Here is a 27,765-nt window from a genome sequence, read left to right on the forward strand (position 1 = left end):
GCTTGAAGTCATACAGGAATAGGGTTATTATAATTAAACAACCCATTCGGATCCCAAATCCGCTTCAGCTCCTTCAACCGATCCAAATTACTCCCGTACCACGCCTCAGGTCCCTCATTCCCTTGTGCAAAATTCCCATACACATGTAATTCATCAAACCCACTCGTCCCCTGGAACAGACCCATCACATCCGGCATCCACGCGTTAATGCTCTCGTCAAGCGCAGGATCAGAGTAGAAATTTTCAAACAGTCTAGAATCCATTAGCCCGCCGACCATGTCCCAGATAGAAGTTTTATACAAATGAGAAATAGCCCGTCTGTGAGGATACGCCGTCTCATCGTCACCAACCTCCCTGGCAACCCGATTCGGAAATCGCGCAATAACAGTCTGCCCCGTGTATCGCTCCTCAGATGCCCACAGTGCATGCAGCTGGTTATAATACTCTATATATGTGTCCACATCTGTCTGTCTGAGGGAAATGCTCCACTCGTTCATGTACTGCCCCGGCGCGCAGTTCCGCGGGTCCACCGTGTGTGTGTAGGACTGGAGCTCGGGCCAGGAGAAGACCATCTCTTGGACGTCGAATGGCGCCGCGGCGTGGAAGGGCTGGATGTAGGGTGCTGCTTCGGAGGCGGGGCCGTAGTAGTTTGCTTGCACGGCTATGAAGGGCTTTTATGTTATAGTCAGTGGATAGAGGTTACCTGGATGAAGGGGTGTAGTTATTAGGGTTTGGGTACCTCTCTAGAGTCCGGATCAATGCTCATAGCAATATTAAATGCCAGCAAATCCGGCATATCATCATCAAACCCCCGTAAAGCCCGCCAGACAGATCCATTCCGGTCTGCGTGGTATCTAAAGAAACTCATCGCGACATCTCCACCATTAAACACATCATGCAGCCGAAACGTCGCATCGGTAACGATCCCGAAATTCGCGCCGGCGCCACGAATCGCCCAGAAGAGGTCTGGATTCTCAGTCGCAGATACAGATACTAACTCACCTGCTGCCGTGACCATGCGCACTGAGAGTAGCGAGTCAATCCCCAGCCCGTATAATCCCTGCCACATCCCCACTGCACCGCCGAGTCCTGCGCCGACGATTCCAACGCACGGACTGTTCCCCATCGCCATCATTTTGCCAGCGCTGTACATGGGTTCGTATGCGTCTCCGTATGTAGCGCCGCCGCCGACAGTGATGGACTCATTATCTGGACTGAGCTCGACGGTGTTGAAGTTGCTCAGGTCGATTATGATTCCTGTGTTGGTGAAGTGGAATTCACCGAGGGTCTTTGTAATCCCGTGTCCGGCTCCTGTTGCGAGAAAGGGGATGTTGTTATCGACGGATGTTCGGACGAGGTGCTGGATGTCTGCTTCTGTTGCTGGGATTATGGTGCCGTAGGAACGCGGTGGACGGTATATTGTGTACCGGGGGGTTGTCCCGTTGGTGAAATCGGTGTCAGTGGTGTATATGATCTCGGCGGCAGGGGAAAGGCCGGCGTAGAGGGCTGTTAGATTTACGTCTGCGGTTGCTTTTAGGGCTAGCAGGGAGAGAGAAAGGATTGTTTTCATGCTGATGAGAACAGGATCCTACTCAATTAGATATGGTCAAGGCTGTATAGAATTGAATATATTAAAGCATACATCCAGTGAAACCATTCAGCTTTATGTACCCACGCATCCATAGAGCCTGTACATAAGCTTATCCAACCCAGAAACATCCTCTGGGTAGGCTAACTGCAGAGTATGTTGTAAATAATACTCCACACCATCATATGCGCATCAGACGATCGCCGCCGGATCAGAGATCTGCCAATCATTCCACACCCAAAAAGCCATCTCCGAAGCCGAAACCTGGGAAGCATCTCCACCCCCGCTCGGATAGTAAGCAATAAGCAGCAGTTTCCTTCGTGGCGTAGCTGGGTTCAATGCATCTATCCTGTTATGAGGTTTCAAGAGTGCCATCTCCGGAACAAGCCAAGCTAAACTACTCCCCAGCGGCCCAGCCCTAACTCAAGCAACGACGCCATAGACACCCGGACGCGGGGACCACTGGAAATCACCGTGCACAGGTGTTCGTCCGACTGCAGGGATCTCGCAGGGTCGCGTCCCGGCACTGTCATCCATTGTAACATCATGGATTGTGCGGCGCGTCTGAGTCATGGGTCAGCACTAGCAGGGATTGATCCTCCAGCTGCGGGTGGCTTTCGGTCCCGACGTCTATGCATGTAGGTGTGGAATGCATTTCTTGCCGGGATGGTCCTGTTACTATCTGGAAGTTGTCGGGTCTGCACGAGAGGTCAGTAGTTAATTCGATATCACTGAGTGTAGTCTGCTGTACTGCAATGCTAGTTCTGCTGGCTGACTCGACTCGCGCGATTCGGAGTCCGAAGACCGAGGTGCATATTTGCAGCGTGGTGGTTATATAGGGAATCTTTCTTACTGTATGCAGTTGTTGCTGTCTTATCTCAGATTCAAAGCTAGCCATGGCACAAAGCACCAGCACTATCGTCGACCTGGCGAAGAAGATCGCCGCCGCAGCAGAAGTGATTGACGGATTCACATCTGCGAATAACTTCAGTCTCTCCTTTGACGCCGACTCCCCTGACCCTTCTACCCTGGCCGGCGAGAATGCGCAAGCATACCAGCAAGCGCGTGTGGAGGCCATTGAAGCAACAACCGAGATGAATGCTCTACTATCCGGCCACAGTGCCGTCTTTGTGGATCTATGCACTTCCGTGAGACCACAGAAACTGATCTATACACTCTTCTGACAGTATATAGTACCACGTAGCATCTGCCCTCCGCACACTCCTAAAATTCAACCTAACCTCTTCAATCCCTCTAACCGGCAGCACAACCTACGAGTCCATAGCCAAAGACACCAAGGATCTCGACAAAAAAACAATCCAACGCCTCTTCACCACTCTAGCAGCCTACCACATCTTCACCCAGCCCTCCCCAGGCCACATCTCACACACCCGCTTCTCCAAGGCAATTCTCACCAACCCGGGCCTGCTCGCAATGATCAAATTCGGCTTCGAAGAGATGTTCGGCTTCTCATATCACCTCTCCGAGGCATTACAACGATACGGACCCAGCGAGGAACCCACCGAGACGGGGTTTAACATCTCGACGGGCATTGACTCAACGCTCTATGCTTATATCGATGAGGAGAGGAAACAGGGCAGGCCGAGTGCGTTTACGAGTATGTTAGAGGAGACGGCGTCGTCTGAGTTTTCGGCTGCGGATGCGATTGTGCGTGGCTTGGATTGGGAGGGGATGGGGGGTGTTGTTGTTGATGTATGCCGTTTTTCCTCTTCTTTTCTTTTCTTTCTTTCCGTTTCATTTCATCCTCTTGGGAAGCTAACTTCTAATCTGTTGACTGTTACTTAGGTCGCTGGGTCCGTTGGACAGGTCAGCATCGAGCTGGCAAAGCAATACCCGCATCTCCAGTTCATAGTGCAGGACTATGAATCCGTCATCCAGAGAGGAGAGGCTGCACTGCCTTCTGAACTCAAAGACCGGATTCACTTCCAGGCAAAAGATATCTTTGAAGAACAGGAAGCAATCCCAGATAAAAAGGTTGTATACCTCCTCCGCGCGATCCTGCACAACTGGAGCGACAAGTACGCCCGCCGCATCCTGCAGGCGATTGTGCCGGCCTTGAAGCCTGGGGATCGCATTGTGGTGAATGACCGGATTGTCGCGGAGGCGGGGACGGCGTCGCTGTTAGTGGAGAGGATGATGAGGTATGTTGTCTACGGTCTATACTTGTGTATGTGCTGATGAGAGCAGATTTAGCGACATGAACATGTGGGCTGCGTTTAATGGCCAGGAACGCACAGCAGGGCAGTTTGAGGAGCTGGTCGGGTCGGTGCCAGGCTTGAAGATTGTGCAGATGAGTAGTCCTTCTGCGCTGGAGATAGGGATTATTGAGGTTGAATACGTAGGATGATATTTATATTTATATTTTATTGTTGTATTGTTGAGTGACCGGCTAAACACTTGGCCGATCTCTCTTCTACCAACTTACCTTCATCTACTCCAATACTTCAATACTTCATCTATTCATCCACTTAATTCTTCCTTGACTTTATCTTCAAACATGAAGCTCGCCATCCTCGACGACTACCAGGGCATCGCCCCCTCGCACTTCGCCCACCTCCGCGACCGCATCACCATCGAGTCCTTCCCCAGCACCCTCAACCCCTCCATCCCCGCCCAACAAGACGAGCTCGTCGCCCGCCTGCACCCCTTCGACATCATCCTCGCCATGCGCGAACGCACCCCGTTCTCGCGCGAAACCCTCTCCCGTCTCCCAAACCTCAAGCTCCTCCTCACAACCGGAACGCGCAACCGCGCCCTCGACACCGCCTACTGCGCCGACCGCGGCATCCCGGTCGCAGGCACAGAAACCCGTCCGCCGGGCGTCAATTCTACAGTCCAGCATACCTGGGCGCTGATCCTGGGTCTTGCGCGCCATGTGCCACGCGACGACGCAGCGGTTAAGAATGGCGAATGGCAGGGGTCGCTGGGCATGACGCTGGGGGGCAAGACATTGGGGCTGGTGGGGTTGGGCAAGCTGGGGGCGGCGGTGGGACGGATTGCGATCGTGGCGTTTGGGATGGAGGTGATTGCGTGGTCGGCGAACCTAACGCAGGAGACAGCGGATGAGCGGGCGCTGTCGCTGGGACTGGAAAAGGGGAGTTTCACTGCTGTTGCTGACAAGGCCGACTTTTTCGGCCGGGCGGATGTGGTCAGTCTGCATTATGTGCTGTCGGAGCGGAGTCGCGGGGTGGTGGGGAGGGATGAGCTGGCTGCCATGAAGCAGGACAGTCTGCTGGTGAATACGAGCAGGGGGCCGCTGGTGGACGAAGAGGCCCTGCTGGAGGTGCTGGGCAAGGGGGGGATCCGGGGCGCGGCGCTGGATGTGTTTGAGCCGGAGCCGCTGCCGGGGGACAGCCCGTGGCGCACGACGCAGTGGGGGGTCGACGGGCGCAGCGAGGTCGTCCTGACGCCGCATATGGGATACGGCGACGAGCAGATCCACGGCTGGTACGACGAGGTTGCGGCGAATGTGGAGCGGTGGTTGAATGGCGAGCAGTTGCGCTGTTTGCTATAACTCTACCGGTACCTCAATTAATGCCAATACAGCAAACATGTGTAATCAGTCAATGTCAGTAAATCAACCAAACCCAATCAACATGTGTAAATCAATGTACCTCGGATAGAAGGAGCTCCACAGTCTACCTGCATCGGAGCACTGAGGAATCCGGTATAGACGCTTCCGTTTGCGTTCCTCGGTACAACTCACCTTAATAAACTTAACCTCGTAACTCACCCGTAACTCTTAAACTCCCGCTTCCCGTCTTCCATTGCCAATCTAGTTCCCAATTCCTGTCAGCTCGTTCAGTTTCAATTCTGTCAGTTCGCAGTTCCTGTCAACATGCCCATCGCAGTCCAACCCCCCACCCCCGCGGCACCAGCCTCAACAACATCACCACCAGCAACCCACCCCGGTCTCCTCCGCGTCGTCCGCAGCCCCAAGGCCTTCGCCAGCGGCGCCATCTCCGAAGTCTCCCTGCCCGCCGGCGCCGTGTTCGCCAAAATCACCACCGCCACCCCGGGGAAAAAGGCATACACCTCCGTGCAGACCGGCCGCGACAGCCACATCGAGCTCAACTCGGACCTGGTCTTCTGCAACCACTCGTGCGAGCCGTCGCTGAACTTCGACATGGCGCGCATGGAGGTGCGTGTTGTCGACGACCGGCCGCTGAAGGCTGGAGATGCGTTGACGTTTTTCTATCCCAGCTCTGAGTGGGAGATGGACCAGGCGTTTGAGTGCACTTGTGGGGCGGGAAGCTGTAAAAGGGTCATTGAGGGGGCCAAGGGGATGAGTAGGGAGGTGTTGAAGGGGTATTGGTTAAATGCCCATATTGAGGAGTTGTTGCGAGAGAGAGATGGAAATTAAGAGTATAGAGTTGGGGATATTAAAGAGTATAGAGTTAGAGAGTTAGGGGGATAGAGAAAAGATGTATATAGATAGAGGTTTATAAACTGAACAATAGTAACCCACGAGGCCATCTCTCATCTGTAAGTGAACAACTCAATTGTTCACTGCCACGTAACCGGAGGCAGCTGCAGGCAACTATTACGAGTTTAATTTAACTTGGCTAAAGTGGGGGTCACTAATAACACTTGCAGACACCAGATCGACTGTCTGATTTGCACGTCTCCCACTCAGACAATCACGATATGGCGATATCGTCAAGTTGAATTTAATGCCGATGCTGAATGCACACCCGATACCGAGAAGAGCCATTTACTGAATCGGTACATGCGGCGTGGTGCAATTGCTGTTTCATATTCGCTGTCTTATCACTACGAATACAGACTATGATCTTCAGCGTGCGTTGACCAACAGAAATGCCCGGCCCTCGAGTTCACACGAGTATCATGAGTAAAACTTCTCGTCTCACGATGGAACATCATGACTCGTTGTTTCAGCATCACAGATCGTGCATCAGCTGGCGGTGATTGATCGAGCACGATGGAACAATAGGAGTTTAAGCTCTCCCGCTTATTTCAACCTTTGGCTCCTGCAACAATTCGGCAGGCCTTGGCTGGCAAGGAAACAGGTCATATATGCTTGCTCCCTGGCTATTATGCGGACTTATTGTGATTATAATTGACTTCCGAGGTCAGACGTCTTGTTGTGGTTTTATCTGATATACATCTACTATGAAGGCCAAGACTATCACGACAGTCCTCGCCATGAGCGACAGGGGCAAGACCCAAGTCCAGTGCGATGCCAGCGTGGAGAGCGCCACGAACGACTCGGTCGCCAACGAGGCCAGCCTCAGACCCAAGGTATTACTTTCTTTGCCCGACAAACTGTCGCCGCTAACACTGCCAGCTCACGGACATCAAGTTCGTCATGATCCTGGTCGGCTTTGGAATGGCCTTTGTCGGCTCGCAGATCCAGCCGCTTCTCTTCGCCGCCATCATCCCCCGGGTCAATGCAGACTTTGGTGCCTCGGACTTGCTGGTCTGGTTCTTCTGCACCCAGCAGATCGCCAGCGGTGTCATTGCGCCTTTTGCCGGGTCACTCGCCGACCTGTTCGGGCGGAAGACGATAACCATCGCCGGCGTTTTGTCCGCGATGGTCGGGATGATCCTGTCTGCTGCAACGCCCAATGCAGCTGGGTACCTCGCCGGGCAAGCCTTTACAGGAATCGGCATCGCAGTGCAGGAACTCATGGCCATCGCCGCTATCGTTGAGATCGTCCCAACCATGCACAGGGGGTACTACATCGCCATCATCGTCACGAGCTTCTTCCCCTTCGCCCCGGGCTCGCTCTACGGAGCCCTAATCGCCCAGGCCAACTGGCGATACTGCGCGTGCTTGATTGCGGTCTGGAACTTAATCACCGCGATTATCATTGCCATCTTCTACAACCCGCCCCCGATGGCATTGAAAAACGAATCAGACCTGACGTGGAAGCAAAAGGTCAAGCGCATCGACTTCCTCGGCGGGCTCATCATGACCTGCGGCCTCATCCTCCTCCTCATGGGCATCAACTGGGGCGGCCAGCAGTACCCCTGGAACTCGGGACGGGTCATTTCATTCCTAACGCTGGGAATTGCTCTACTGCTCGTCTTTCTGGCGTATGAGAAATTCTTCGCTCCGCATCCGATGTTCCCTGGCTCGCTGCTGCAGCACCCGCGCACTTTCACGGCGTTGATGGTCGTCATCCTCCTCGCGGGAATCAACTACGTCTCTATCCTGATCTTCTGGGTGCTGGAAGCCGTTGCCATCTACAACTCGGATCAAACGGAGCTCGGTATCAGGACTCTACCTTACGGCTTCTGTATTGCCGGCGGCGCCATCATCTCTGCAATCATGGTCTCCCAGTTCAAGGGGCACCTGCGCACCATCATGACCTTCTTCTGCATCATCCAAGTCGTGGGTACGCTAACCAAACCTTAACCCTACCCCTCTCAACCTAGCTAGTACTAATAATATACTATGACAGGAATCGGCAGCATGGCCGCCATAAACCCCCACAACCTCTCCACAGCCTGGGCGCCCCTAATCTTCAGCCTCCTCGGAATCGGCGGCGTCCTAATCCCAAACCAAATAATCATCACAGTCATCTGCCCGGATTCCCTTATCGCCACGGCCACCTGTCTCACAGCCTGTCTCCGCGCCGTGGGGCAAGTCATCGGCACAAGCATCTTCTACACCCAGTTCACGTCCACCCTGACCGCGAATACATACGAGACTGTTGTTCCCGCGGCGCTGCGGGCCGGGTTATACGATTTCGAGACGCTGGGGGCGATGATGCCTGCGCTTGTGGCGACGCCGTGGGAGGAGTGGATTGTGCGGTCTGGTGTTAGCAGTAGTATTGGCTCGGATGGACTGCAGGTGCTGCATGATGCTGTGATTGAGGCGTTTGCGGGCGCGTTTGCCAAGGTCTGGTATATCTCGATTGCGTTTGGGGTTTCGGCTGTGATTGCCAGTTGCTTTATTGAGGATTTGACGGCGTTGATGGATGGGCATGTTGCTGTTCATTATTTTTAGTCTAGTTTATTACTTAACGTGGTTCGGTTAGGCTAGCTGGTTTGTATAGTATTAACAGATCACTGTTCACTTTCTCTCTATTGTCCAATTCTTCGTATTTTTGTTTTATTTCCGGTGCTAAACCATTCACAATTGCGAGCCCTTTATTGATTGTACGGTTTTGCTGTGGCTTTTTTATACTGTTCTTCAATTTATTGAAAGCGCCTTAATCGTTTCATCCCGTTCTTTGGCCACGCACTGGTCAATGCCGTCCAGTATGTCCTGGTCGAGGATATAAAGATAAAATCGAACCCTCCAATCCAGCATTGCAGAACCAACTCAAACTGCAGTCTTCTCAAGACATTTCGAAACAGAACACATCTAATCTTGCCCTAGCCATGGAAAAGATATCTACCATCATCAGTAACCAGCGCGAGCTGAACCCGTCCAACATGACAGTGGACGAAGCGAGGACAAAGCCAAAGAAGTATTCAGGTATATCTTTGCACGTTCCACTATACATATATTTCCATAATAACAAAAGCTTGACAGGATATCCCGAGCTCGTAAAATACCTAGCCTCCGACCACAGCCTGCCTATAGTGCGACGGTTCGACAGGCTGACACTCCGCGTCATGCTCCGTCTGCAGGACGAAATCACCGAAATCGAAGAGCAACTCGACGCCATCGACAAGAGCCAGATGTCAAGGGATGTCCCGGAGGATATCAACAATGGGACCTTTCGTGCTGACCCTGTGCCGGAACGGACCCGGTTGCTGCAAAATGCACATGAAAAGCTCGAGCGCTATCGTTCGTATACCCTAATAAATCCCTTCACTTGAACGAATCTTTGCTAACAGCCAGAACTTTTCTATAGATTGCTTCGTTCACAAGTACAGCAAGCTGAGATCTTGCGTTGAGCCCCGTGAATCCACCATCAGAAACTTTCAAAACTGGATTGACAACAATTCGCGGTTCGATATAATCGAAGATGAAGAAGGAGAAGAAGAAGAAGAGCTTGTCGACGTGCCAATCAACAACGAGGAGGTACAGTTTCTCACCAGCCCAGATCTCCTCCCTATCGTGCCGGACCAACGCAGCCCCTTCCGCAAGTTCCTGGCTCGATCGAAGACGTTTCGTCAGGCGAAACTCTGGCACAGGGATATTCCCGACTCGCTGGTGCCTGTGCCTGATGACGGGTCGTTGCTACTTACCGACGATGCGAAGCTATTCATATTCGAGAAGGCGTTGAGTGGCCTCATTGGGATTGTTATGCTGGTCTTGCCGATGTGGGTTCTTGCGCCTGTGGATGGCTTCTATACGGAGATTGCGACTGTTACTGTCTTTGTTTGTGCCTTGACGAGTATTGTTTGGGCTGCCACTGCGGTTAGGCCGTTTGAATCTCTGGCAGTGCCGGCTGGGTAAGTATTTAAATGGTTTTAAGTTTTATGGTGCAATGTTATGTGGGCTGACTATTTGATCTTCTTAGATACGCTACTTTTCTAGTACTGTTCCTGCTGGCAAAGAAGGGTAGTGCCTAGATATGCGCGACATGGCCCTGCCTGAGGTCTTGAGCCCTCTCATTATTCACGTCCTTGCAGGTGGAGAGATAGGTGTTTGAATTATGTTTATATTATTGAGAGTGAAGCCTTGCTATTTATAAGAATATTTATGGAATTTCAATTTAGAGCCATCTAGTGTAGGTGGGGCCTTTTTCTAATACTGTGGAAAAGATTGGGAGGTGTCTGATATGAAGAGTTTCTATCTCCCTCTGTTTGGGAACAGCCAGTCCTGAGCCCTATTGCACAGCCGCACCTATATGTTATTTCTATAAGCAAAATATATACCAGCAGGAACGATGACAGAAAATTAACACAAAAAAGAAATGGAAGTCATCATACATCCGATTTCTCCCTCGGAGACATCATCATGTATTCTACCATGGTCACAACCTCGGCCGTTATTTCGAGGTAGAAGAAGCTCACCGGCTCGACAGAAGAGACATGTCAGCAGTAAGGCTCTTTTGAACCGGGTGTCCGGTATCTCGGACGCTTTTGACGGGGACGGCTAGGGTCTCTATCAACTCATGTCCCTTGTGCACTTCTGAAGGGATGAAAGTAGACCAACAACAATAATGAAACATAAAGTACCTTTATTCTAGAGAGCACTGTACACCGGAACGAACCAAATGAGCAAACAATATCTTGAAACAGCAGAATATCGGCGGACGAATATTTGTAAATTGAATAATAGGATCCGGACCACCACGTAAGAAATTCCTTTCGGATGCTGTACGGGGTACATACGAAACGCTCAATTTGATTGACTCCGTTACAAACTTGACGCTCAGCATTTGTTACGTTGGTTAGACCCGAAAAGCAAAAGGGAAGAGTGCTAGAATGAAAGAAGAATGAAAGAGAACAGAGTCTGTGGGAATTGGGAGGGGGATCAAATAGAGAAAGACAGAGAAGAAAGCATCGACGAGACGGCACATTCACTGCGAAACTCAGATTATCAGGATAGCATTTCCACAACGGGAACGCTCAGCTCATTCACCTTACACTTAGGGCTATCCTGGTGAGAATTATGGAGGATTACACTCGACTCGACTCCTTGTTGATATGGCAGGCTCAAGCATCCCCCTTCTTGACCTGAAGAACGACCATGAGCACGGCAGCGTATCTAGAGGAGACTGAGTCAGTTCACATTACATAGAATACACACAGAGAGAGAGGCTTACCCTGCCGTCACGCCCAGCGCCTCGGCTGGTTTTGCGTTTGTGCCCGCACATACCAGGAGAAGGCACACAAAGATGAAACATGTAATGACACCGACTTTGGAGTGGTACGTGGGGCGAAGCCCGATGATCCACAAGGGGACAATCAGCATCGCAAGGCCGATGAGGCCTGTAACGACCTCATCGAGCCGCTCCAAGGCCTTATCGTTTGTGAGGACCAGCGGTTCATCCTTAATCTTTGACTGCAGGGAGCATGGAATCTCTTTGCGGAACAGGCGGGCCAGCCACGATCGTCCGCATTACGCTCAACCAGACGGCGAAGGGAGGACCTTTTCTCAGGAACGATTGCAAGAAGGTCGGGCGCCTCAAGGAACTGAGTCTCTTGTTCTGAGATTGGTCTTATCTTGGGTTTCTTCATACCCAGAGGGCCGCTCTGCCATTCCCACAGCGTTTTTGTGTTAACCCAGCCCCGGACGTTTTCCAGATCCCGATCAGTAGGCAACGGCCAGTCTCGCAGTTGTGCGTATAGATGAACGAAGCGGTCTAAGTGCAAGTTGTCAGCGTATTCCTACTAGAAGGGATGTTTGGGGTAGTGCAAACAGTATCTGTCGAGCTTTGTATACGCCCGCCAGATCAGACGTTGGCGCTCCTCTGAAGGGTCCTGCCGGAGAGTGCCGTTGTTGTTAGCCTGGCCGTCTGGCTTCATCATCTCGTCGTCGATATGGTCAATACGCTGCTCGATAGTGCGTAGCTCCTCCTGTAGATGTAGAATGGCCCGAACACCTAGTTTGTCGAATCGACGAACCATGGGGAAGTTGGGTGCAGCCGCCAGGAACTTTGAGAATTCGGCATATCCTGCCAACTCGCCGTCAATGCTTTGCAAAGAGACTCGCCGGGGTTAGAGACTGTACCAAAATAATTTTGGGGGCTGTTCATGGCCTCTTCAAAAGTGGTGCCGCCGAGCTCCGCATCTCCCGGGGTAGGGCTTGGGACTGGCTGTGAAAACGACTCAATGAAGCCCGATAGCTGGCGGAAAAACTTGGTGAACCACATCGCCATGACGAAGTACAATGAGAAGGGTGGTAAACGAATAGAATGAATTGGAGGTAGGACCAAGGCATGGAAAGCAAAGAGAAAGAAAAGGGTCCTGTTTGCCGGGGCAAGGGGAACTTATCATCAGCACAGGTAGGGTTACACAGGCTCATTCCCAGATGGAGGATATCCGTTTTGAGACCTCCAACACGAGACATTACGAGTGTCTCTGAATCTGCTGTTGATGATGCGGCATGTCTTGGAATATGGTAATCCCATCTTTCCAAGCCCCTTTTCCTCTAAAGGCTCCCATAATCCCGAGCCTACTCTCCTGATTCCAAATCTGAGGGCTTGGAGTCTGCATCCAATTACACCAAGCCTATATTCATTTTCTTCGTTCCAATCACCAAGGATGATTTCCATGACACCAACCTCTCCTGTCTCCCCTTGCCAGCCCAAATTCACCGCACGGGTGAGTTTAGACAGCCTCACCACCTCATTCCGCCCCATATCTCGTGGATCCCAAGCAAGCGCACCCCAGTCCCTCCACGGGCACCACTCTACCGAGATACACTATCCCCCAGAGTTCTCCAACGATAAGAATGGCAGACAAACGACTGGCTCTGAAAGGGGATCTGGCAACAGCAACGGCAACAACGGCGGCGGTGGTACCCCGCCACGGGGTGGTACCGGAGGACAAGGGGGTTCTGGTCGCGGAGGAAGTTCCAATGAAGGAGACGACTCCGGAAGCGATGCCAATCATGGAGCTGGCAATGATGACGATAATGAAGCGAGCGACTCGCAAAGTGGGGAGTCTGGTGACGATGATAGGAAAGCCGACGATGGAAACGACCACCCAGGAATGCGAAAGTCCAGACGTGTCGATCGGAGGCCTTGGGAACATGTCAACGACCAGGCGGCCCGCTACATGGCTCCTACCAAGCACGCATTCAAGAGGATGTCCGGGAAGGCGGCAGCTTGGGTTGCTAAGGGGAAAGCGAAGGTCAATGGTCACACTTGATATCACTCTATTACTGAAAAAGGCCTGTTCCTTTGATGACCCTGTTTGATACAGTCAATTCAACCGTCTTTGTTAGCCAATACAGCATCTTCCAAGAACTCTGCAACACTGCAAAGCCCGTTGTCTATGTAGTATACCATTGCACCGCATAATGAACTTGGGACTCCCTTTCAAGTTAGATATGGCCTTGTTTGGCGGCTATTAAAAGTGCTTATCTTCCTTGGGGGACCGACATTCGAACCATTACACTGACCAATATGCCGAAACGGGAATACCGGAGTGTACGAGCAGCAGCAGCAGGACTCGCTCGGATTCTCGACAAAGCAGGGGCTCCCAACATACACTTTGGTATGAACACCGTTGGAATCATTGGGACTGATTGTCGTACTACCGTAAGTCACATATTTGAACTTGATATGACTTACTGATACAATCGGCCGTAGGACATCGACATCGTTGTAGAGGGCGACAAGATCAAGACCGCTATACGGGCAATCACAGACGCTTCCTACACCAAGTGCACCGACCAGGGCTGTCCCGAGCTTGGGGAAGACCGCCATCCACGCCTCGACTGGCTTCCAGAAAACACTTGGGAGGAGGTAGAGGCAAAGTTTGTCGCGATCGCAGACGACCATTCGCTACACAGGTTCCGCCCTGTCGCCGAGGCGCATTTCCACATTCCCCGGCGTTATACCGTGTCGCTGTATCGCAAATCCCATTTGCTTTGGTGGCTTCGCGAGATCCCCGCTGGAGTGCCGGCTCCGGATGATCCTGATATTGTCCATTCGACCGACTCAGCACGTCTTACACAACGGGGGCTTGAGCAGTGGCCCGGCCCTATTGATAAGCTTTCTCCACTATGTCTACTCGGCCAAAGCTATGGGCCATGGTCGAAACGATACCCAGTGAAAGTACTCAGCCCAAGAGCGCATATTGAGGCTGCGATCCTACTGCTCTGCCGGGACTTCCACGTGGAGAGGAGACTTGATTTCCACTGGTTTTCCATGCTCTGCAATCTGGGAGAGAGGAAGATCGGTACGGAGTGTGCTGCCCGTTATAAGCTCAAGGACGAGTTCCAACCTTTCTGGGACCAGTTTCGCGGTCACGTCCAGGTGGCGGACGACGCGGATGTTTTTGCTCCATTGTTCGAGCTTCGCGACCAGCTAATTGCACAAGGCAGGCTCCCTGACCTCCCGCGAGGTAACGCGCAGACTCAGACTCTCTATCGGTTGGAGTTGACCAAGGATCCCTTCGCCTGCGGATGCAAGGACCGGGTCCGCCCTGTCAAGCGTCGTGGATGGGTTGCCTACAAGCTTCGTTTACCCTGCAGGCCCAGGTTCCCAAAGCCTATTCGGAGGCCGTGTGTTGAGCTTGGTTATCTTAGTTTTCCATTGTTTTTTTCGTAGTGATGCGACGTTCGTTGTAGACAGTATATCCCAAACTCTCGTTATCGACCCACCAAACTTTATAAATCACTTCCCCACTACACGGTCCTTTCTTCCTTTCTTCCTTAGTTTCTCCAATTCATCTCAATAACCTTCAAATACGAACCACCAGACAACCACCAAAATGCCAACCTGGCGCCCCTTAACCCCCAACGATATCACCGGCTTAATGCAGGTCGCAAATGAAATCCACCCAGGCCTCCCCGAACGCCCCGAAGTATTCATCAACCGCATCGCCCTCTTCCCAGCCGGCTGTCTCGCCCTGGAAGACGAAGACGGTCGCCTCTGCGGCTACGCGATTTCCCACCCGATCCGCCGCCGCTGTCCGCCGGCTCTGGATTCTGTCTTGGTTGAGATCTCCGCGGATGCTGATCACTACTACGTCCACGATGTGGCCATCCTGCCCGGACTCCGTGGGCGCGGTCTCGCTGCTGAGTGTGTTGCGCGGCTGCTTGCGAGTGACGCTGCCCAAGGGTATTCGGTGGCTGGGCTGGTTTCGGTGTATGGCACTGAGGCGTTTTGGGGGCGTTTGGGGTTTAGGTCTGTTGTGGTGGATGAGGATTTGGCGAGCAAGTTGCGCGAGTATGGCGAGGATGCGGTTTATTTGGAGCGTGTACTGGACAGCCAATAAGGAGTTGGATGTTAATGCTCTGAAGAGATAAGGGGATACCATATCATTTGCTAAAAAGCATGATATTCTGCACAGCGTACTGTTTAGTTGTATATATCAATATTGGATACTCAACCATCTAATCTGATAAAGTCCCTCACAGCCGCCAGCACAACGTCGTTCTTCTCCAAATGCACACTGTGATTCGCACCGGGAACAATCACCAGTCTCGCACCCCGTATCCCATCTGCAATAATCCTCGACTGCTCCGCTGGACAAATCCAGTCATTCTCCCCGACAATCACCAGCGTCTTGGCCGTGATATTCTTCAGTCCGTCTCTGTAATCGAAGAACTTTTCCGGGGGAGAGTAGAGATCATCTAAGCACATTAGTCAGTCACCATCCATTACGGTTATCGTTTCAAACGGCTAGAAAGTACTATGCGCTTCGGCATTGAACACCGTCTCCAAGCTCCTCTTCAATGCCCGATCTGCATCGAAATTCTCCGGCTCGGCGTATAAAGTCGCGGCAGCGTGCATTACAAGTTGGAATTCCCTGTCGCTCTGGAATGATCCAAATATCTTGTCCTTGAGCATGGAGATGCTCATTCCTGGTGAGCGGTGCAGGCGAGTTTCTAGCGTTTTGATTGCCTCTGCTTCGTCTGTTGATATCAGATATCAGATATCAGTTGTACGAACAGAAAAAAAAAAAAAAAAAAAAAGAGAGGGGGAAAGAAGAAGAAGAAGAAAACCAACGATTCCAACTCGCCGCCGTCCCCCTCAACACCAAATGCGACACATTACCCGGATAAGCCACCGCATAGTGCAGCGCCAGGAACCCGCCGAAACTACCGCCGATGATGACTACTTTCCCATCCCTCCCAGCGAAATGCACCCGCAGGCCCTCGATGTCGTCGACAATCTGCTGGAATGTATATGGCTTCGTTCCTGAACTGAGCCCGTGGCCGCGATACGTGAATGAGAGGACCCGGTGGTGGTGGTGCGCGGCTAGGGCTGAGTATGCGCTAAAGTCGGACGTGTGGTCGCCGAAGCCGCGGCCGCCGTGGAGGGTTATTATTAGTGGGCTGTGTTGGGGGCCTGCGATGTTGTAGGCGAGTTTTGCGTTGTTGATTGTTATGTAGTTTGTCATGGTGCAGTTGCTTGGAGTGACTTGGAGGGGCGGCATCTGCTTTTATAGTCTAGTCTACACTGCGGGATAAAGCATTAGTAGTAGCGGAGTAGCGGAGTATGTCCGCTGGAAATTTCCTCTTATACTAACCATTAATACGGAAAATTAATCATCTATTTCTTCTTTTCAACGACATATCTCACGCCATCAATCCCAACCCCCGTAAACAGCGTCAACGCAACCACAAACGCCAACCCACTCGGCCAGCCATGCGTCTCCTTAAATCCGGGAGCCTGGCTACTCGGAAACTGCAACTGCTGAAACGGAATCACAACCGCCTGGCCCAGCGAAACCATAAACCCCAGCACAAACGCACGCAGCTGCTGATCCCCTCCACAGACCGAATTCACCCACCCGGCCAGCAGCGGCGTAAAGCACCCATAGCACCCGGTTATAATAAACGCGGCCATTTTCAGTCTCTCTGGAACATTCCAGTGCGTTAGGACCGCGAAGCAGAATGTCCAGAGACAGCCAACGGCGAAACATACAGCGCCGCGGCGGCGTGGACCAAGGATGTCAACGACATACCCTGTACCCAGCATGAAGACGAAATTGACAGCGCCTAGTGACGTCGGGATGTTGTTTATCTGCGGGATGGAATATCTCCCTGTCGACTTGAGCCACAGCGTGAAGTACTGCATGACGTAGGAGCCGCAGGTGAGCGTCCACAGACTGTAAGCGATGGAGAAGACATAGAGCTGCCAGGAGGTGAAGACGCGGCGGAGAAACGACCAGTCGAATTTAAGGGATGGGTTCGCGGCTCGGCCGTCGAGTTGCATGCGTTCGAGAGCGCGTTTGCGTTCCCAGTCCGATAGGTAGAATGCTGTGGTTGTTTCGGGTGTGTCTGGGTAGAAGATTATCCCGTAGAGGGCGACGGGCACGGCGAGGATGAAGTCGAAGATGAAGAGCCAGCGCCAGGCGGGCATGCCGCCTCGGCCGTCCATGCCTTTGTAGAGGCCTGCTTGAAGATAGCCGGAGAACATCTGGCCGAGCACGCCGGACATGACGAAGAGGCCGCTGCGGCGCGCAATCTCGGACTTGGTGTACCAGCAGCCGAGCACGTACTGGATTCCGGGCCAGGCGGCGGATTCGAAGAGTCCGATGCAGAACCGGAGGGCGTAGAACTCGGAGGCGTGGTTGCATTTGAAGAGGAAGAGGACGAAGAAGGACCAGGTGAAGAGGCAGAAGGTCAGCCAGATCCGGGGCCTGACGACGGTGAGAATGAGGTTGGAAAAGGGCCCGCCGATGATGACTCCGGCGTTGAAGTACGTGTTCATCCAGCTGAGTTCGTTGCCAGGGCCGAAGTTGAGGTCCTCCGCCATGCCGGATGAGTATGCATTTGTGACGCTGTTCCCGTCGAGCTGCTTGATGAAGAACGTGAGGCAGCTGTAGCTGAGCAGGAACCAGTCCAGCTTGAAGATCAGCCACTTGTCTGCCTTGCTGGTGCCGGGCTCATGCCATCGAAAGAAGCGAGAGAGGCGAGAGGAGCGAGTCGGTGTGGGTTGGCTGGCTGTCGAAGGCTGTTTAACATCATCGGCCATGTTGTCGGCCATGTTTGCTGTCAGAGAATGAACAACAGCGCTAACTTTATAACCGTCGAACCGGTCGAACTGATTGCGCAATCTGGGAATGGCGAGTTGGAGGTAGGGCTCCGACATAAATTTCCTGTTTGGGAGGTGGGGCAAGCTACAGGAACGAGCAGACAATCGTGCTCGAATCGTGATCGCCAGGTAGAAACGGCGGCGCAGACATGTTTGGCGACTCGTCCGCAGCCCGAGCATACGACAGATGTCCCTCGTGCTCCTCGTAGATGACGTCCTGGTAGCAGCTCGCCTTGCCGATTGTTTCGCCGAGCAATGACACCATCTCCTGGCGCAATGAGCGCAGCCATTCCTCCTTGTTCACTTCCAACGGGTAAGCCTCGTGGCCGGCGACTAGTTCGTCGAGCTCGATGAGGATCCGTGCCAGTCGTCTTGCGTGCGTCCAGGACTCGGGGAAGTTGTCCAGGATGTCGACAAAGGCGCGGATCTCATTCCGCGCGTGGGAACTGGTTGTACTGCCGTGGGAGAAGCAGTATATCAGGATCAAACACGGTGGGAACAGTCGACTCAGCGTCACCCGGTTCAGGGGTAGCTGCTGGTGACTGAGCAGGACGCGGTTATACTGGCTGAATTTCCGGACGAGCTCGAGCAACGCAGTAACCCGGGCAGTGCCTTGTGCCAAAGACCCAGAGTTGAACTGGCATGGGTAATAAAGAATGAGAAGCAGATGGTAGTATCGCGCATTCAGCCATCCCATCGTATCATGCAGCCGGACGTTGTCCAGCTCCGGCCGCGAGATCAAACACCCCTGGCTGTACCAGTTCTCGATCTCAGAGCGAAGTCGCGTCGTGATCGTCCTGCGATCTGCCTGGGCGAGTGCACTGACTGCTACTCGTCGTTGCAGGTGGACTGTGGCCATGATCTTTGCTTCCAGCTGGCGCAGCTCAATGACATGCCGACTGACCTGCAGCATCGAGGCATGCTCAGTCCGTTTCACAGATGCGAATTCCTCGACCGTGATTGCAGGGAATGGAATGTCCATCTCGTCTCCGACCAGCCCTGGCGTCACACCCACCGATGCAGCCATCATCCGGTCCAGGCCGAAGATACTCCAGAACAACCGCCGACGCAGCTCAACATCCTTTGGCGATAGGTCCTCCGAAACGGCCGGTCGAGTCAGGCCTTGCGCCATTGCTTGCCGCGTGATAATGCCCACAATAGACCAAGTCGAGGGTCCTAGCGGATCAAAAAGAGAGTACAGCGCAACGAGCATCAGAATCTGAATCGAGTCGATACTCTCCTCCATGATACACCGCTGCAAGATATCCGCGTACGGGATATCAAACGCAGCCGTGATCCCAGGCGGAGCCTTGCCAGAGCGCTCAAGGCTGGTATACCCAATAGCCATGACCATGTACAGAATCTAAAAGTCAGCACCATCATTTTCAACAAGTGCAGAAGCAACTTACAATAGCGTCTGTATCGCGCGAGTCAGGCACACAAGAAATCGACGCCTTCCTGATCCTCTCCTCGTCGATAAACGGATACGCCCTGTACACATGATGGAAGAACGCATCAACCAGCACACTTGGGTCGGGAATCTCCATGTGCGGTGTAACTGCGGTACTTGGACTCTGTGTCACCGTCCACGGTGTATCTGTCTGTGTCTGCGGCTGTGGCTGCGGTTCATCCCATCGCCCCGTGTCACCAACCCTAGTATCACCAACCCCCATGGCAGCGACTATGTCACCATGTCCATGTCCTTGTCCATGTCCATGTCCATGCCGTGCACCCATAACCCGCTCCTGCTCAAGCTCAGTCACATACTGCGTCAGCTCCTGTACACGCGCCTGCAGCGTCCGGTACGAGCACTTCCGGCCGGCATGGACGCAAGCCGCGCAGTCCGGCAGACTCCGGGTACATTTCTTCTTCAGCCGCCGACACCGATCGCAGGCTGGACGGGTAATGGCCGTAGTAGTAGGAGTCTTTGCGGTTGCAGGAGAATCTGGATCCCCTGGCGTGGCTGTCGTATCTCTACCTCTATCTCGAACTTGTGTCCGTGGCCGTAACAGTGACGGCTCCGGTGAGTCCCTCTGCACGCGGAAGCGATGCGTCGCAAAGGCAGGATCCGTTGAGGAAAAATTGGGCGGCATGAGTCCGGTGCAGACGAGGAAGAGGAGAGTGGAGCAGTGAAAGCACACCGGTTATTGGCGTCGTTTTATCGGCTTGGGGCCTGCGCGCAATCGCGCGATTCGATGGCGTTATCAAGTATCAACTACAGTCGCCGGTATAGAATGACCCACTTGGAGCAGGTGTATAAGTTGCGTGCTATAGCCGGGAAATGAACATTGCTGAGCGAAGATGGCTTTTCCTGATATAAGCATCTCTATAGGTATGTCTCATTCTTCGTTAATAAGTAAATGCTAATTTATAGACCGCGGCGGCACGTTCTGCGACGTCCTCGTCCAAGTCCCAGGCCAGCCAGACCGCGTCTCCAAACTCTTATCAGAAGACCCAGCCAGCTATCGCGATGCCCCAACAGAGGCAATCCGGCGGGCACTAGAGTCCATTGAGGGCCGAGCAATCCCCAAAGGTGAAAAGATAGACGGGTCGCGCATCGCGTCATGCCGCATCGGCACGACAATCGCCACCAATGCACTGCTGCAGGGCAAGGGCGAGAAGTTTGCATTTGTCACTACGAAGGGCTTCGAAGATGTCTGTATTATCGGCGACCAGACCAGGCCGAAGCTCTTCGATCTGAAGGTTCGAAAGGCCACGCCGCTGCATGCTAAGGTGGTTGGCGTGGACGAGAGAGTTACAGTAGAAGACTACGACCTGGATCCGTTCCCGCCGGACAAGAAACGAGACATTATCGCTGATAAAAGTCTCGTCCGGACAAATAGCGGTGAGATTATTCGGGTGCTTCAGCCGCTGGATACCGCTGCAGTGCGAGAGACGCTCCTCGGGTTGAAGGCAGAGGGATATACGTCCGTTGCAATCGCATTCCTACATTCGTATCTATTCCCCGACCACGAAGACCAGACCGCTGCCATTGCGAAAGACATCGGTTTTAAATACGTGACGACTTCGTCTGAGATCTGTCCCATCATCAAGTACCTCGACCGAAGCAGCTCTGTATGCTCCGAGGCCTTCCTGTACCCGATCGTCAAGCAGTACATCGCAGACTTCGAAGCCGGGTTCTCAGTTCTGCCCAAGAGAGTCGATTTCATGTGTTCCGATGGAGGACTGAGATCGGCATCGAGATTCAGAGGCAACGAAGCCCTCCTGAGCGGTCCGGCTGGCGGCGTTGTCGGGATTGCACAAACATGCCACGACCCAGATGAGGGTACGCCGGTAATCGGATTCGATATGGGCGGGACAAGCACGGATGTCTCGCGGTATGATGGGGCGTACGACTATCTAAGCCAGACGACAATCGCAGGCCGAAGTATTACCGTTCCGATGCTGAATATTGCTACCGTTGCTGCAGGCGGAGGCTCGATCCTCGTTGCGCGGAATGGCCTCTTTATTGTAGGACCGGAGAGTGCAGGTTCGCATCCTGGGCCGGCTTGCTATCGTAAAGGAGGGCCTTTGACCGTCACCGATGCTAACCTGTTTCTGGGAAGGCTGCTGCTGTCGTCGTTCCCATCGATCTTTGGCCCTAATGCGGACCAGCCATTGGACTATGAAGCGGCAGCGCAGAAGTTTGGTTTAATTACAAATGAAATTAATTCCCAGACAGGACAGTCCCTGACGCCAGAAGAGGTTGCCCTAGGCTTCCTCAACGTAGCTAATGAAACCATGAGTCGACCGATTCGCAATGCTACTGAAGCCCGTGGGTACCATCCTGAACGGCACAACTTGGTCAGCTATGGAGGCGCAGGTGGCCAGCATGCTTGTTCCATTGCTCAGCGGCTGGGAATAAAGCGGATTCTTATCCACAAGTACTCGTCCATTCTATCTGCAGTGGGAATCTCCAAGACAGAGCTCAAGTCGGACGCTGTTGAGCCGTACGTAGGAGCGTTTGATCTCTCAGTACTCGCAGACATCAACTCCCGATTCAACTCTTTGAAGGCAAAGGTTAGACAGGACTTGCTAAGTCAAGGTGCAATTTCAGAGTCGATTCATTTCGACGAGTCTCTCAGTCTGCGGTACCAAGGTACGGACACCAACCTTGTCATTGCAAAGCCGCACGACGAGGACTACGCAGAGGCATTCCGCAAAACACACAAGCGAGAGTTTGCTTTTACGCTAGAAAGGCCGGTGATTGTGGATTCAATCCAGGTTCGGGGAACTGGTGGTAGCAGTATCTGGGATGCGGCCTCGTCTCCGTTTGAGGGTCTAAAGCAGCTCAAGGCGAGCCCTAAGTCGGCGCAGACCCAGATACATACAAGGCTCTTTGTTGAGTCTTCGTGGCAGGATGTCCCCGTGTACAATCTAGACTCTATCTCGCAGTCTGTTGTATCTGGCCCAGCCCTCATCATCGACGCAACGCAGACTATATTTGTCGAGCCCCAGTGGCAGGCTTACATTCTGTCTGACCATTTAGTACTCGAGCGACAGGCCGACAGCAACCATGAGCCAGTAACAGCCCAAGCTTACTCCATCAGTCCCATCCAACTGTCCATCTTTGCCCACCGGTTCATGGCCATCGCCGAGCAAATGGGCAACACTCTGCAACGCACCTCCATCTCCACCAGCATCAAAGAGCGCCTCGACTTTTCCTGCGCCATCTTCTCTCCAGACGGCAAACTTGTCGCAAACGCTCCTCACATTCCCATCCACCTCGGAAGCATGCAGTACGCAATCCAATACCAACACCGCCTGTGGCAAGGCAAACTCCAACCCGGCGACGTCCTCCTCACCAACCACCCGGACTGCGGCGGCACCCATCTTCCCGATCTAACAATCATAAGCCCCGTCTTCACAGCCTCCGGCAACGAACCAGAACTAGCCTTCTACGTCGCCGCGCGCGGCCACCACACCGACATCGGCGGCCGCGGCATCTCCGCCATGATGCCCGACTCCAAAGAACTGTGGGAAGAAGGCCTCAACGTGCAATCCATGAAGATCGTCGAGAACGGCGTCTTTCTTGAGTCCGACGTCCGCGATGCATTCCTACACGCCGGCACGTTCCCGGGGTGTAGTCCCACCCGCCGCCTCAACGATAACATCTCCGACATCAAGGCGCAGATCTCTTCGAACCAGCGCGGAATTCTCCTCCTGCAGAACCTTGTTGCGGAATTCACCCTGCCTGTTGTGCATGCGCATATGCACGGGATCCAATCCAACGCCGAAATGGCCGTGCGGTCCTTCTTCAAGACCGTCGCCGGTGACAGTCAAAACCAACCAAACCAAAATCAAACCAAACGGCAGAACAAAACCCTAAAAGCAACAGACTACCTCGACAACGGCACAAAGATCCAAGTAGCCATTACAATAAACTCCACCACCGGCTCCGCAGTCTACGATTTCACAGGAACAGGACCCCAAACATGGACAAACTACAACTGCCCCATCTCCGTCACCCACTCTGCCGTGATCTACACCACCCGGTGTCTCATCGCCAGCGACATCCCGCTGAACGACGGGTGTCTCGCGCCCATCAATATCATCGTTCCGAAGGGGTCAGCGCTGAACCCGTCTGCGCCGGTGGCGATCTGCGCAAGTACGCTGGCGAGTCAGCGCATTATCGACACAATTCTACGTGCGTTCGGCGCTGTTGCTGCGTTCTCCGGGTGCGCGAATAGTTTTGGATGGGGGGTGGGTGGAAAGGATGTTTTTACCGGGGAGATCCGGCCTGGGTGGAACTATGGGGAGACGGTTGGAGGCGGGTGTGGTGCGGGGCCGGGGTGGGATGGGGAGAGTGCGGTGCAGTGTCATTCGACGAATACGAGGATTACGGATGTAGAGGTTGTTGAGAAGCGGACGCCGGTGGTGGTGCGGAGGCATGCTGTGAGGAGGGGGACGGGGGGGGAGGGCAGGTTTAGGGGTGGAGATGGGGCGATTAGGGTTATTGAGGCGAGGGTGGCCATGAGGTGCAGTATCTTGAGTGATAGACGGGTGTTTGCGCCGTATGGGATGCATGGGGGTGGGGAGGGCGCGGTTGGCGAGAATTATGTGCATCGGTGGAATGCGGATCGGACTGGGTTTGACAGAGTGTCGGTTGGAGGGAAGGCCGAGTTGAAGCTGGACGAGGGCGAGATGATGGAGGTGAATAGCCCGGGGGGTGGTGGATGGGGATTTGCCAATATATAAAAAGGTTTGCCAGATATCAATCGAGTGATATATACTGTGGAAAGTCTAAGATTAATATAACTATATAATGCACCGGAAGATACCAATGGTTAACTACCAAGTAGTATTAAAAGAGTAAAGAAACATTAATCTAATTAAAAGACTTGATTAAAAATAGAATAAATTATATCAGAATATAATACCGCACTATTTGTACAATAAGCCGTGTGTACCCCGCATCCTCTACAACTTAGTAGGCATTAGGAAAGTGACTTAATCCCCCTCTTTTCTCAGGCCAGTCTCACTGCCTAAGATGACGCAGTCCCGGGCCTCACTCCCCTTCCCGAAACAAGAGACAGCAGTCATCCTGCCAGAGCCTTCCGGGTTCAAAGAACTTCACACAGAGCGTCTCATTCTGCGACTCTTCCGGCCCGGCAATGATGAAGATGCAGCACACCTTTTCCGTACTCGAGGACGACAGGATGTTATGGTCTGGCTGTACTAAAGAACTTCCCCAGCTTCTCTTTCTCGCTCTCTTTCTCGCTCTAAGTTAATCCTACGCACAGGAGATCGAAAGCCCCAGACAGCAGCCCAAGTGACACCAAACAATGGATGCATAACAAGGTCTTCCTCACGCCAGACGGGTCAGGCGCTGTCGGGAATCGGCTCTTTTATTTCCTAGTGTTCAGAAAAGACAGTACAAAGCCGGCGCTCAAAGAGTGTATCGGTGCTGTTGGTATTGGCTCAATAGATCCTGCACCGGCACTGGGATACATGTTTCATCCTGATGCTTGGGGGAAAGGTTATGCCACGGAGGCTGCGCGAGCTGCGGTCGAAGCGTGGTGGGAGCTGCCTCGTGCCTGGCACTACAGTGGCGAGAAACTATATTCTGCGGCTAAGGTTGCGAATATGGGGAGTTTGAGGGTCCTTGAGAAGGTGGGCTTTGACGTGTACGAGTATGGGCATGTCTCGGAAAAACTGGCTTTTATGTCTATGCAAAGACCTCAGTGATCTTCGTTATACAATTTCTTTTTTCGAACGAATTGCTCTCAAGGTAAATAAAAGTTTTTCTTATATTCAACCCTAAACTGAGCGTGTGCGGGATACAGACAGGGAGACATATATTGTATCCACCACACCAGTCGTTTACCCTACCTCAATCCAAGTACAGCGAAACAGCCGTATACAGCAGACGAACTGCAATTTGACCTTGGGTCATGCTTCACATGTCGAGAGTTGGGACAGCCCTCACACCCGAGGCCCGATTTACTACATCCTGCCTCATAGTTCGATGCGACACTGGACCATTCGCCATCGACCGAGCAAATAAAATGGCGCATTGAAGGCCTAAACTGCCTAACGCTAGGTTAATCTTAGCCAAGTCTCCCTCTGCCAATCAGAGTGCCGATTTGAGAACACGACAGGCACATGCATAGCTTATGTAACCTTGTATTAAATTGTGCATCTACCAACCGTCAACACTAACTCACCAACTCACAAACTTCATTCGCCAGCCAGATCGTCTGTACCTTTGTCCTCTCCATTCTGTTGGGAGAAACTGCGGTGAGAGCTTCCCCTGAGACCGCGTCATGAAACCAGCGGAGCGCAACGGCCCCTGGACAAAAATAGCCGAATTAAAGGGGCAAATCCACAGCGTTGGGGATTTTGGATCAGTTTGGAATTGGGACCCAGAGAACTGTCAAAACGCCATGCAAAAAATTCCATCTCAACCACGGCGCCGTTACAGATGCGCCTATCAAACATGCCGCTGAGCCAGCGTGGGCTCCACTGCTGAGCCCTTGATCCTGCTGCTAGTCTCACCTGGGAAAGGAGTGCTCTGCCTGCTTGTACACTAGGATGCTCCAGGCTTAGCCAGGCCCGGGGAGCTTAGGGTTATTGCGGATTCTGTCTGTAGACCGGGCGTTGTTGGGAGGTTGAATTTTCTCGTCCTTCCAGCTGCTCAGTTTTGGTTTTTTAGACTGCAATTGCCTGCGTTCTCTTGGAGTGAGTCGCAATTGTTGTGCATCTACACCATGGCTGAAGCTATCTCCGCAACGGGGATCAAACAGGTCTATACTCTCTACATCCAATTTCAGCTCTAACTAACCACCTCAGACTCCCGAATCCCAGGAGCTCACCCTCAAAACAATCCGCGATGCAATCCCCAAGCACTGCTTCGACCGCTCTCTCACCATCTCCTGCGCCTATGTCGCCCGAGACCTGCTCTACGCCAGCGTGCTCTTCTACGCTGCGCTGCAAATCGACCTGATCCCCTCCATGACCCTGCGCATCCTCGCCTGGACCGCCTACGGCTTCGCCCAAGGCTGCGTCGGCACGGGGATCTGGATCCTCGCGCACGAATGCGGCCACGGCGCCTTCTCCCCCTACACCCTGGTCAACGACATCATCGGCTGGGCCCTGCACTCCCTCCTGCTAGTCCCCTACTTCAGCTGGAAAATCACCCACGCGCGCCACCACCGCTACACAAACAACACCGAGCGCGACACGGCCTTTGTCCCCTGGACAGACAAGGAGTATGAGGGACGCCCGCGCAACCTCCCCGCGTGGCTCGAGCACTTTGAAGACACCCCCATCTACTCCCTTCTCAGCCTCCTCGCGCACCAGCTCGCCGGGTGGCAGATGTACCTCTGCTTCTACGTAACAGCAGGCACCAAGAGCCGCCCCGTGCAGGGTAAAGGAAGCGGCTGGTTCGGATACCAGCAGAGCACAAGCCACTTCGACCCAGCCAGTTCCCTCTGGACCGAGAACCAGCGGCACCTAATTGCGATATCCGATTTCGGGCTTCTCCTTGTCGGCGGCGCCGTCTGGTTCCTGAGCCAGCAGGTGGGGTTGCTCAAGACCTTCCTGATCTACTTCGTGCCTTATCTGTGGGTTCATCATTGGCTTGTTGCGATTACTTATCTGCACCACACGCACCGGGATATAGCGCACTATACGGATGCAACGTGGACGTTTACGCGCGGCGCGCTGTCCACTGTCGATAGGGATTTCGGATTTATTGGTCGCCATTTCTTTCATCATATTATTGACCACCATGTTGTGCATCATCTGTTCTCGCGCATTCCGTTTTATCGTGCCGAGGAGGCGACGGATGCGATTATCCCCGTGCTGGGGGATCAGTATCATAAGGAGGAGACTGGGTTCTTGAGGAGTCTTGTGCAGACTTATGCTGCTTGTCAGTATGTGGGCGAGACCGAGAAGGGTAGTGGTGTTTATCATTGGGTTTTTGAGGGTGAGAAGGGTGTTAAGGCGGAGTAGATCAAGGTCAGTTTGGAAATGTAAATTGGCGGGAAAGATAGACTTGGGTTGGTTGGTTGGTTGGGTGGTTGGGTGGTTGTTTTGGCATCTTGGGATAGACTGCTAGACTAA

General features: G+C 53.1%; 16 protein-coding genes across 16 annotated transcripts; 11 read left to right on the top strand and 5 right to left on the bottom strand.

The window, feature by feature from the left end:
• Window positions 1–8: 8 nt before the first annotated feature.
• ASPSYDRAFT_139993 (FAD-binding oxidoreductase) lies at window positions 9–1,570 on the bottom strand (the record flags this gene model as incomplete). The annotated part of the gene is made up of 3 exons (XM_040840999.1): window positions 9–252; window positions 301–671; window positions 740–1,570. The coding sequence occupies 3 exons, from the start codon at window positions 1,568–1,570 to the stop codon at window positions 9–11; spliced, it is 1,446 nt and encodes a 481-aa protein (XP_040708378.1).
• A 914-nt stretch (window positions 1,571–2,484) lies between these two features.
• Window positions 2,485–3,956, top strand: ASPSYDRAFT_84575 (uncharacterized protein; the record flags this gene model as incomplete). Its single annotated transcript, XM_040851369.1, has 4 exons — window positions 2,485–2,736; window positions 2,783–3,301; window positions 3,395–3,729; window positions 3,797–3,956. The coding sequence occupies 4 exons, from the start codon at window positions 2,485–2,487 to the stop codon at window positions 3,954–3,956; spliced, it is 1,266 nt and encodes a 421-aa protein (XP_040708379.1).
• ASPSYDRAFT_39309 (D-2-hydroxyacid dehydrogenase family protein) lies at window positions 3,939–5,195 on the top strand. Its single transcript, XM_040845874.1, has one exon. It carries the CDS (start codon window positions 4,107–4,109, stop codon window positions 5,121–5,123), a length of 1,017 nt encoding a protein of 338 aa, XP_040708380.1. The 5' UTR covers window positions 3,939–4,106; the 3' UTR covers window positions 5,124–5,195.
• A 252-nt stretch (window positions 5,196–5,447) lies between these two features.
• ASPSYDRAFT_84577 (uncharacterized protein) lies at window positions 5,448–5,972 on the top strand (the record flags this gene model as incomplete). Its single annotated transcript, XM_040851370.1, has 1 exon — window positions 5,448–5,972. The coding sequence occupies one exon, from the start codon at window positions 5,448–5,450 to the stop codon at window positions 5,970–5,972; it is 525 nt and encodes a 174-aa protein (XP_040708381.1).
• Window positions 5,973–6,938: 966 nt separating this feature from the next.
• ASPSYDRAFT_141480 (uncharacterized protein) lies at window positions 6,939–8,585 on the top strand (the record flags this gene model as incomplete). Its single annotated transcript, XM_040841149.1, has 2 exons — window positions 6,939–7,971; window positions 8,038–8,585. 2 exons carry the CDS (start codon window positions 6,939–6,941, stop codon window positions 8,583–8,585), a joined length of 1,581 nt encoding a protein of 526 aa, XP_040708382.1.
• A 377-nt stretch (window positions 8,586–8,962) lies between these two features.
• ASPSYDRAFT_84579 (uncharacterized protein) lies at window positions 8,963–10,105 on the top strand (the record flags this gene model as incomplete). The annotated part of the gene is made up of 4 exons (XM_040851371.1): window positions 8,963–9,059; window positions 9,117–9,374; window positions 9,442–9,985; window positions 10,054–10,105. The coding sequence occupies 4 exons, from the start codon at window positions 8,963–8,965 to the stop codon at window positions 10,103–10,105; spliced, it is 951 nt and encodes a 316-aa protein (XP_040708383.1).
• An 898-nt stretch (window positions 10,106–11,003) lies between these two features.
• On the bottom strand, window positions 11,004–12,412 carry ASPSYDRAFT_64229 (uncharacterized protein). The gene is made up of 5 exons (XM_040850272.1): window positions 12,213–12,412; window positions 11,902–12,156; window positions 11,605–11,844; window positions 11,305–11,563; window positions 11,004–11,246 (listed from the first exon to the last, which is right to left on the bottom strand). The coding sequence occupies exons 1-5, from the start codon at window positions 12,358–12,360 to the stop codon at window positions 11,195–11,197; spliced, it is 954 nt and encodes a 317-aa protein (XP_040708384.1). The 5' UTR covers window positions 12,361–12,412; the 3' UTR covers window positions 11,004–11,194.
• Window positions 12,413–12,573: 161 nt separating this feature from the next.
• Window positions 12,574–13,765, top strand: ASPSYDRAFT_334390 (uncharacterized protein). The gene has a single exon (XM_040845090.1). The coding sequence runs from the start codon at window positions 12,578–12,580 to the stop codon at window positions 13,352–13,354; it is 777 nt and encodes a 258-aa protein (XP_040708385.1). The 5' UTR covers window positions 12,574–12,577; the 3' UTR covers window positions 13,355–13,765.
• Window positions 13,612–14,723, top strand: ASPSYDRAFT_84582 (uncharacterized protein; the record flags this gene model as incomplete). The annotated part of the gene is made up of 3 exons (XM_040851373.1): window positions 13,612–13,746; window positions 13,798–14,628; window positions 14,685–14,723. The coding sequence occupies 3 exons, from the start codon at window positions 13,612–13,614 to the stop codon at window positions 14,721–14,723; spliced, it is 1,005 nt and encodes a 334-aa protein (XP_040708386.1).
• Window positions 14,724–14,783: 60 nt separating this feature from the next.
• On the top strand, window positions 14,784–15,873 carry ASPSYDRAFT_39313 (GNAT family N-acetyltransferase). Its single transcript, XM_040845875.1, has 2 exons — window positions 14,784–15,788; window positions 15,849–15,873. The coding sequence occupies exon 1, from the start codon at window positions 14,924–14,926 to the stop codon at window positions 15,428–15,430; it is 507 nt and encodes a 168-aa protein (XP_040708387.1). The 5' UTR covers window positions 14,784–14,923; the 3' UTR covers window positions 15,431–15,788; window positions 15,849–15,873.
• On the bottom strand, window positions 15,541–16,558 carry ASPSYDRAFT_84584 (alpha/beta fold hydrolase; the record flags this gene model as incomplete). The annotated part of the gene is made up of 3 exons (XM_040851374.1): window positions 15,541–15,788; window positions 15,849–16,070; window positions 16,165–16,558. The coding sequence occupies 3 exons, from the start codon at window positions 16,556–16,558 to the stop codon at window positions 15,541–15,543; spliced, it is 864 nt and encodes a 287-aa protein (XP_040708388.1).
• On the bottom strand, window positions 16,501–18,621 carry ASPSYDRAFT_334400 (uncharacterized protein). The gene is made up of 2 exons (XM_040845093.1): window positions 16,688–18,621; window positions 16,501–16,617 (listed from the first exon to the last, which is right to left on the bottom strand). Exon 1 carries the CDS (start codon window positions 18,376–18,378, stop codon window positions 16,711–16,713), a length of 1,668 nt encoding a protein of 555 aa, XP_040708389.1. The 5' UTR covers window positions 18,379–18,621; the 3' UTR covers window positions 16,501–16,617; window positions 16,688–16,710.
• Window positions 18,622–19,437: 816 nt separating this feature from the next.
• On the bottom strand, window positions 19,438–20,369 carry ASPSYDRAFT_334398 (Zn(II)2Cys6 transcription factor domain-containing protein). The gene has a single exon (XM_040845091.1). It carries the CDS (start codon window positions 20,289–20,291, stop codon window positions 19,584–19,586), a length of 708 nt encoding a protein of 235 aa, XP_040708390.1. The 5' UTR covers window positions 20,292–20,369; the 3' UTR covers window positions 19,438–19,583.
• Window positions 20,370–20,480: 111 nt separating this feature from the next.
• On the top strand, window positions 20,481–24,467 carry ASPSYDRAFT_127905 (uncharacterized protein). The gene is made up of 2 exons (XM_040840484.1): window positions 20,481–20,530; window positions 20,573–24,467. Exons 1-2 carry the CDS (start codon window positions 20,500–20,502, stop codon window positions 24,394–24,396), a joined length of 3,855 nt encoding a protein of 1,284 aa, XP_040708391.1. The 5' UTR covers window positions 20,481–20,499; the 3' UTR covers window positions 24,397–24,467.
• A 215-nt stretch (window positions 24,468–24,682) lies between these two features.
• ASPSYDRAFT_64235 (GNAT family N-acetyltransferase) lies at window positions 24,683–25,692 on the top strand. Its single transcript, XM_040850273.1, has 3 exons — window positions 24,683–24,873; window positions 24,942–25,429; window positions 25,485–25,692. The coding sequence occupies exons 1-2, from the start codon at window positions 24,689–24,691 to the stop codon at window positions 25,384–25,386; spliced, it is 630 nt and encodes a 209-aa protein (XP_040708392.1). The 5' UTR covers window positions 24,683–24,688; the 3' UTR covers window positions 25,387–25,429; window positions 25,485–25,692.
• Window positions 25,693–26,344: 652 nt separating this feature from the next.
• ASPSYDRAFT_334431 (oleate delta-12 desaturase) lies at window positions 26,345–27,745 on the top strand. Its single transcript, XM_040845094.1, has 2 exons — window positions 26,345–26,379; window positions 26,491–27,745. The coding sequence occupies exon 2, from the start codon at window positions 26,653–26,655 to the stop codon at window positions 27,652–27,654; it is 1,002 nt and encodes a 333-aa protein (XP_040708393.1). The 5' UTR covers window positions 26,345–26,379; window positions 26,491–26,652; the 3' UTR covers window positions 27,655–27,745.
• The last annotated feature ends 20 nt before the right edge of the window (window positions 27,746–27,765 follow it).

The sequence above is a fragment of the Aspergillus sydowii genome (assembly GCF_001890705.1).
Source record: "Aspergillus sydowii CBS 593.65 unplaced genomic scaffold ASPSYscaffold_1, whole genome shotgun sequence".
Lineage (NCBI taxonomy): Eukaryota > Fungi > Ascomycota > Eurotiomycetes > Eurotiales > Aspergillaceae > Aspergillus > Aspergillus sydowii.

Excerpts from the sequence above, each read along its gene's own strand:
- ASPSYDRAFT_39309 (XM_040845874.1), top strand. The coding sequence starts at position 4,107 with ATGAAGCTCGCCATCCTCGACGACTACCAGGGCATCGCCCCCTCGCAC.
- ASPSYDRAFT_39313 (XM_040845875.1), top strand. The coding sequence starts at position 14,924 with ATGCCAACCTGGCGCCCCTTAACCCCCAACGATATCACCGGCTTAATG.
- ASPSYDRAFT_127905 (XM_040840484.1), top strand. The coding sequence starts at position 20,500 with ATGGCTTTTCCTGATATAAGCATCTCTATAG. Across the intron at positions 20,531-20,572 it reads TGATATAAGCATCTCTATAG|ACCGCGGCGGCACGTTCTGC; the intron begins GTATGTCTCATT and ends GCTAATTTATAG.
- ASPSYDRAFT_64229 (XM_040850272.1), bottom strand. The coding sequence starts at position 12,360 with ATGGCGATGTGGTTCACCAAGTTTTTCCGCCAGCTATCGGGCTTCATT. Across the intron at positions 11,564-11,604 it reads CCTTCGCCGTCTGGTTGAGC|AGATTCCATGCTCCCTGCAG; the intron begins GTAATGCGGACG and ends TGTTCCGCAAAG. Across the intron at positions 11,247-11,304 it reads GCGCTGGGCGTGACGGCAGG|ATACGCTGCCGTGCTCATGG; the intron begins GTAAGCCTCTCT and ends AGTCTCCTCTAG.
- ASPSYDRAFT_334431 (XM_040845094.1), top strand. The coding sequence starts at position 26,653 with ATGACCCTGCGCATCCTCGCCTGGACCGCCTACGGCTTCGCCCAAGGC.
- ASPSYDRAFT_334400 (XM_040845093.1), bottom strand. The coding sequence starts at position 18,378 with ATGCTCGGGCTGCGGACGAGTCGCCAAACATGTCTGCGCCGCCGTTTC.
- ASPSYDRAFT_334390 (XM_040845090.1), top strand. The coding sequence starts at position 12,578 with ATGATGCGGCATGTCTTGGAATATGGTAATCCCATCTTTCCAAGCCCC.
- ASPSYDRAFT_64235 (XM_040850273.1), top strand. The coding sequence starts at position 24,689 with ATGACGCAGTCCCGGGCCTCACTCCCCTTCCCGAAACAAGAGACAGCA. Across the intron at positions 24,874-24,941 it reads CAGGATGTTATGGTCTGGCT|GAGATCGAAAGCCCCAGACA; the intron begins GTACTAAAGAAC and ends TCCTACGCACAG.
- ASPSYDRAFT_334398 (XM_040845091.1), bottom strand. The coding sequence starts at position 20,291 with ATGCCGCCCAATTTTTCCTCAACGGATCCTGCCTTTGCGACGCATCGC.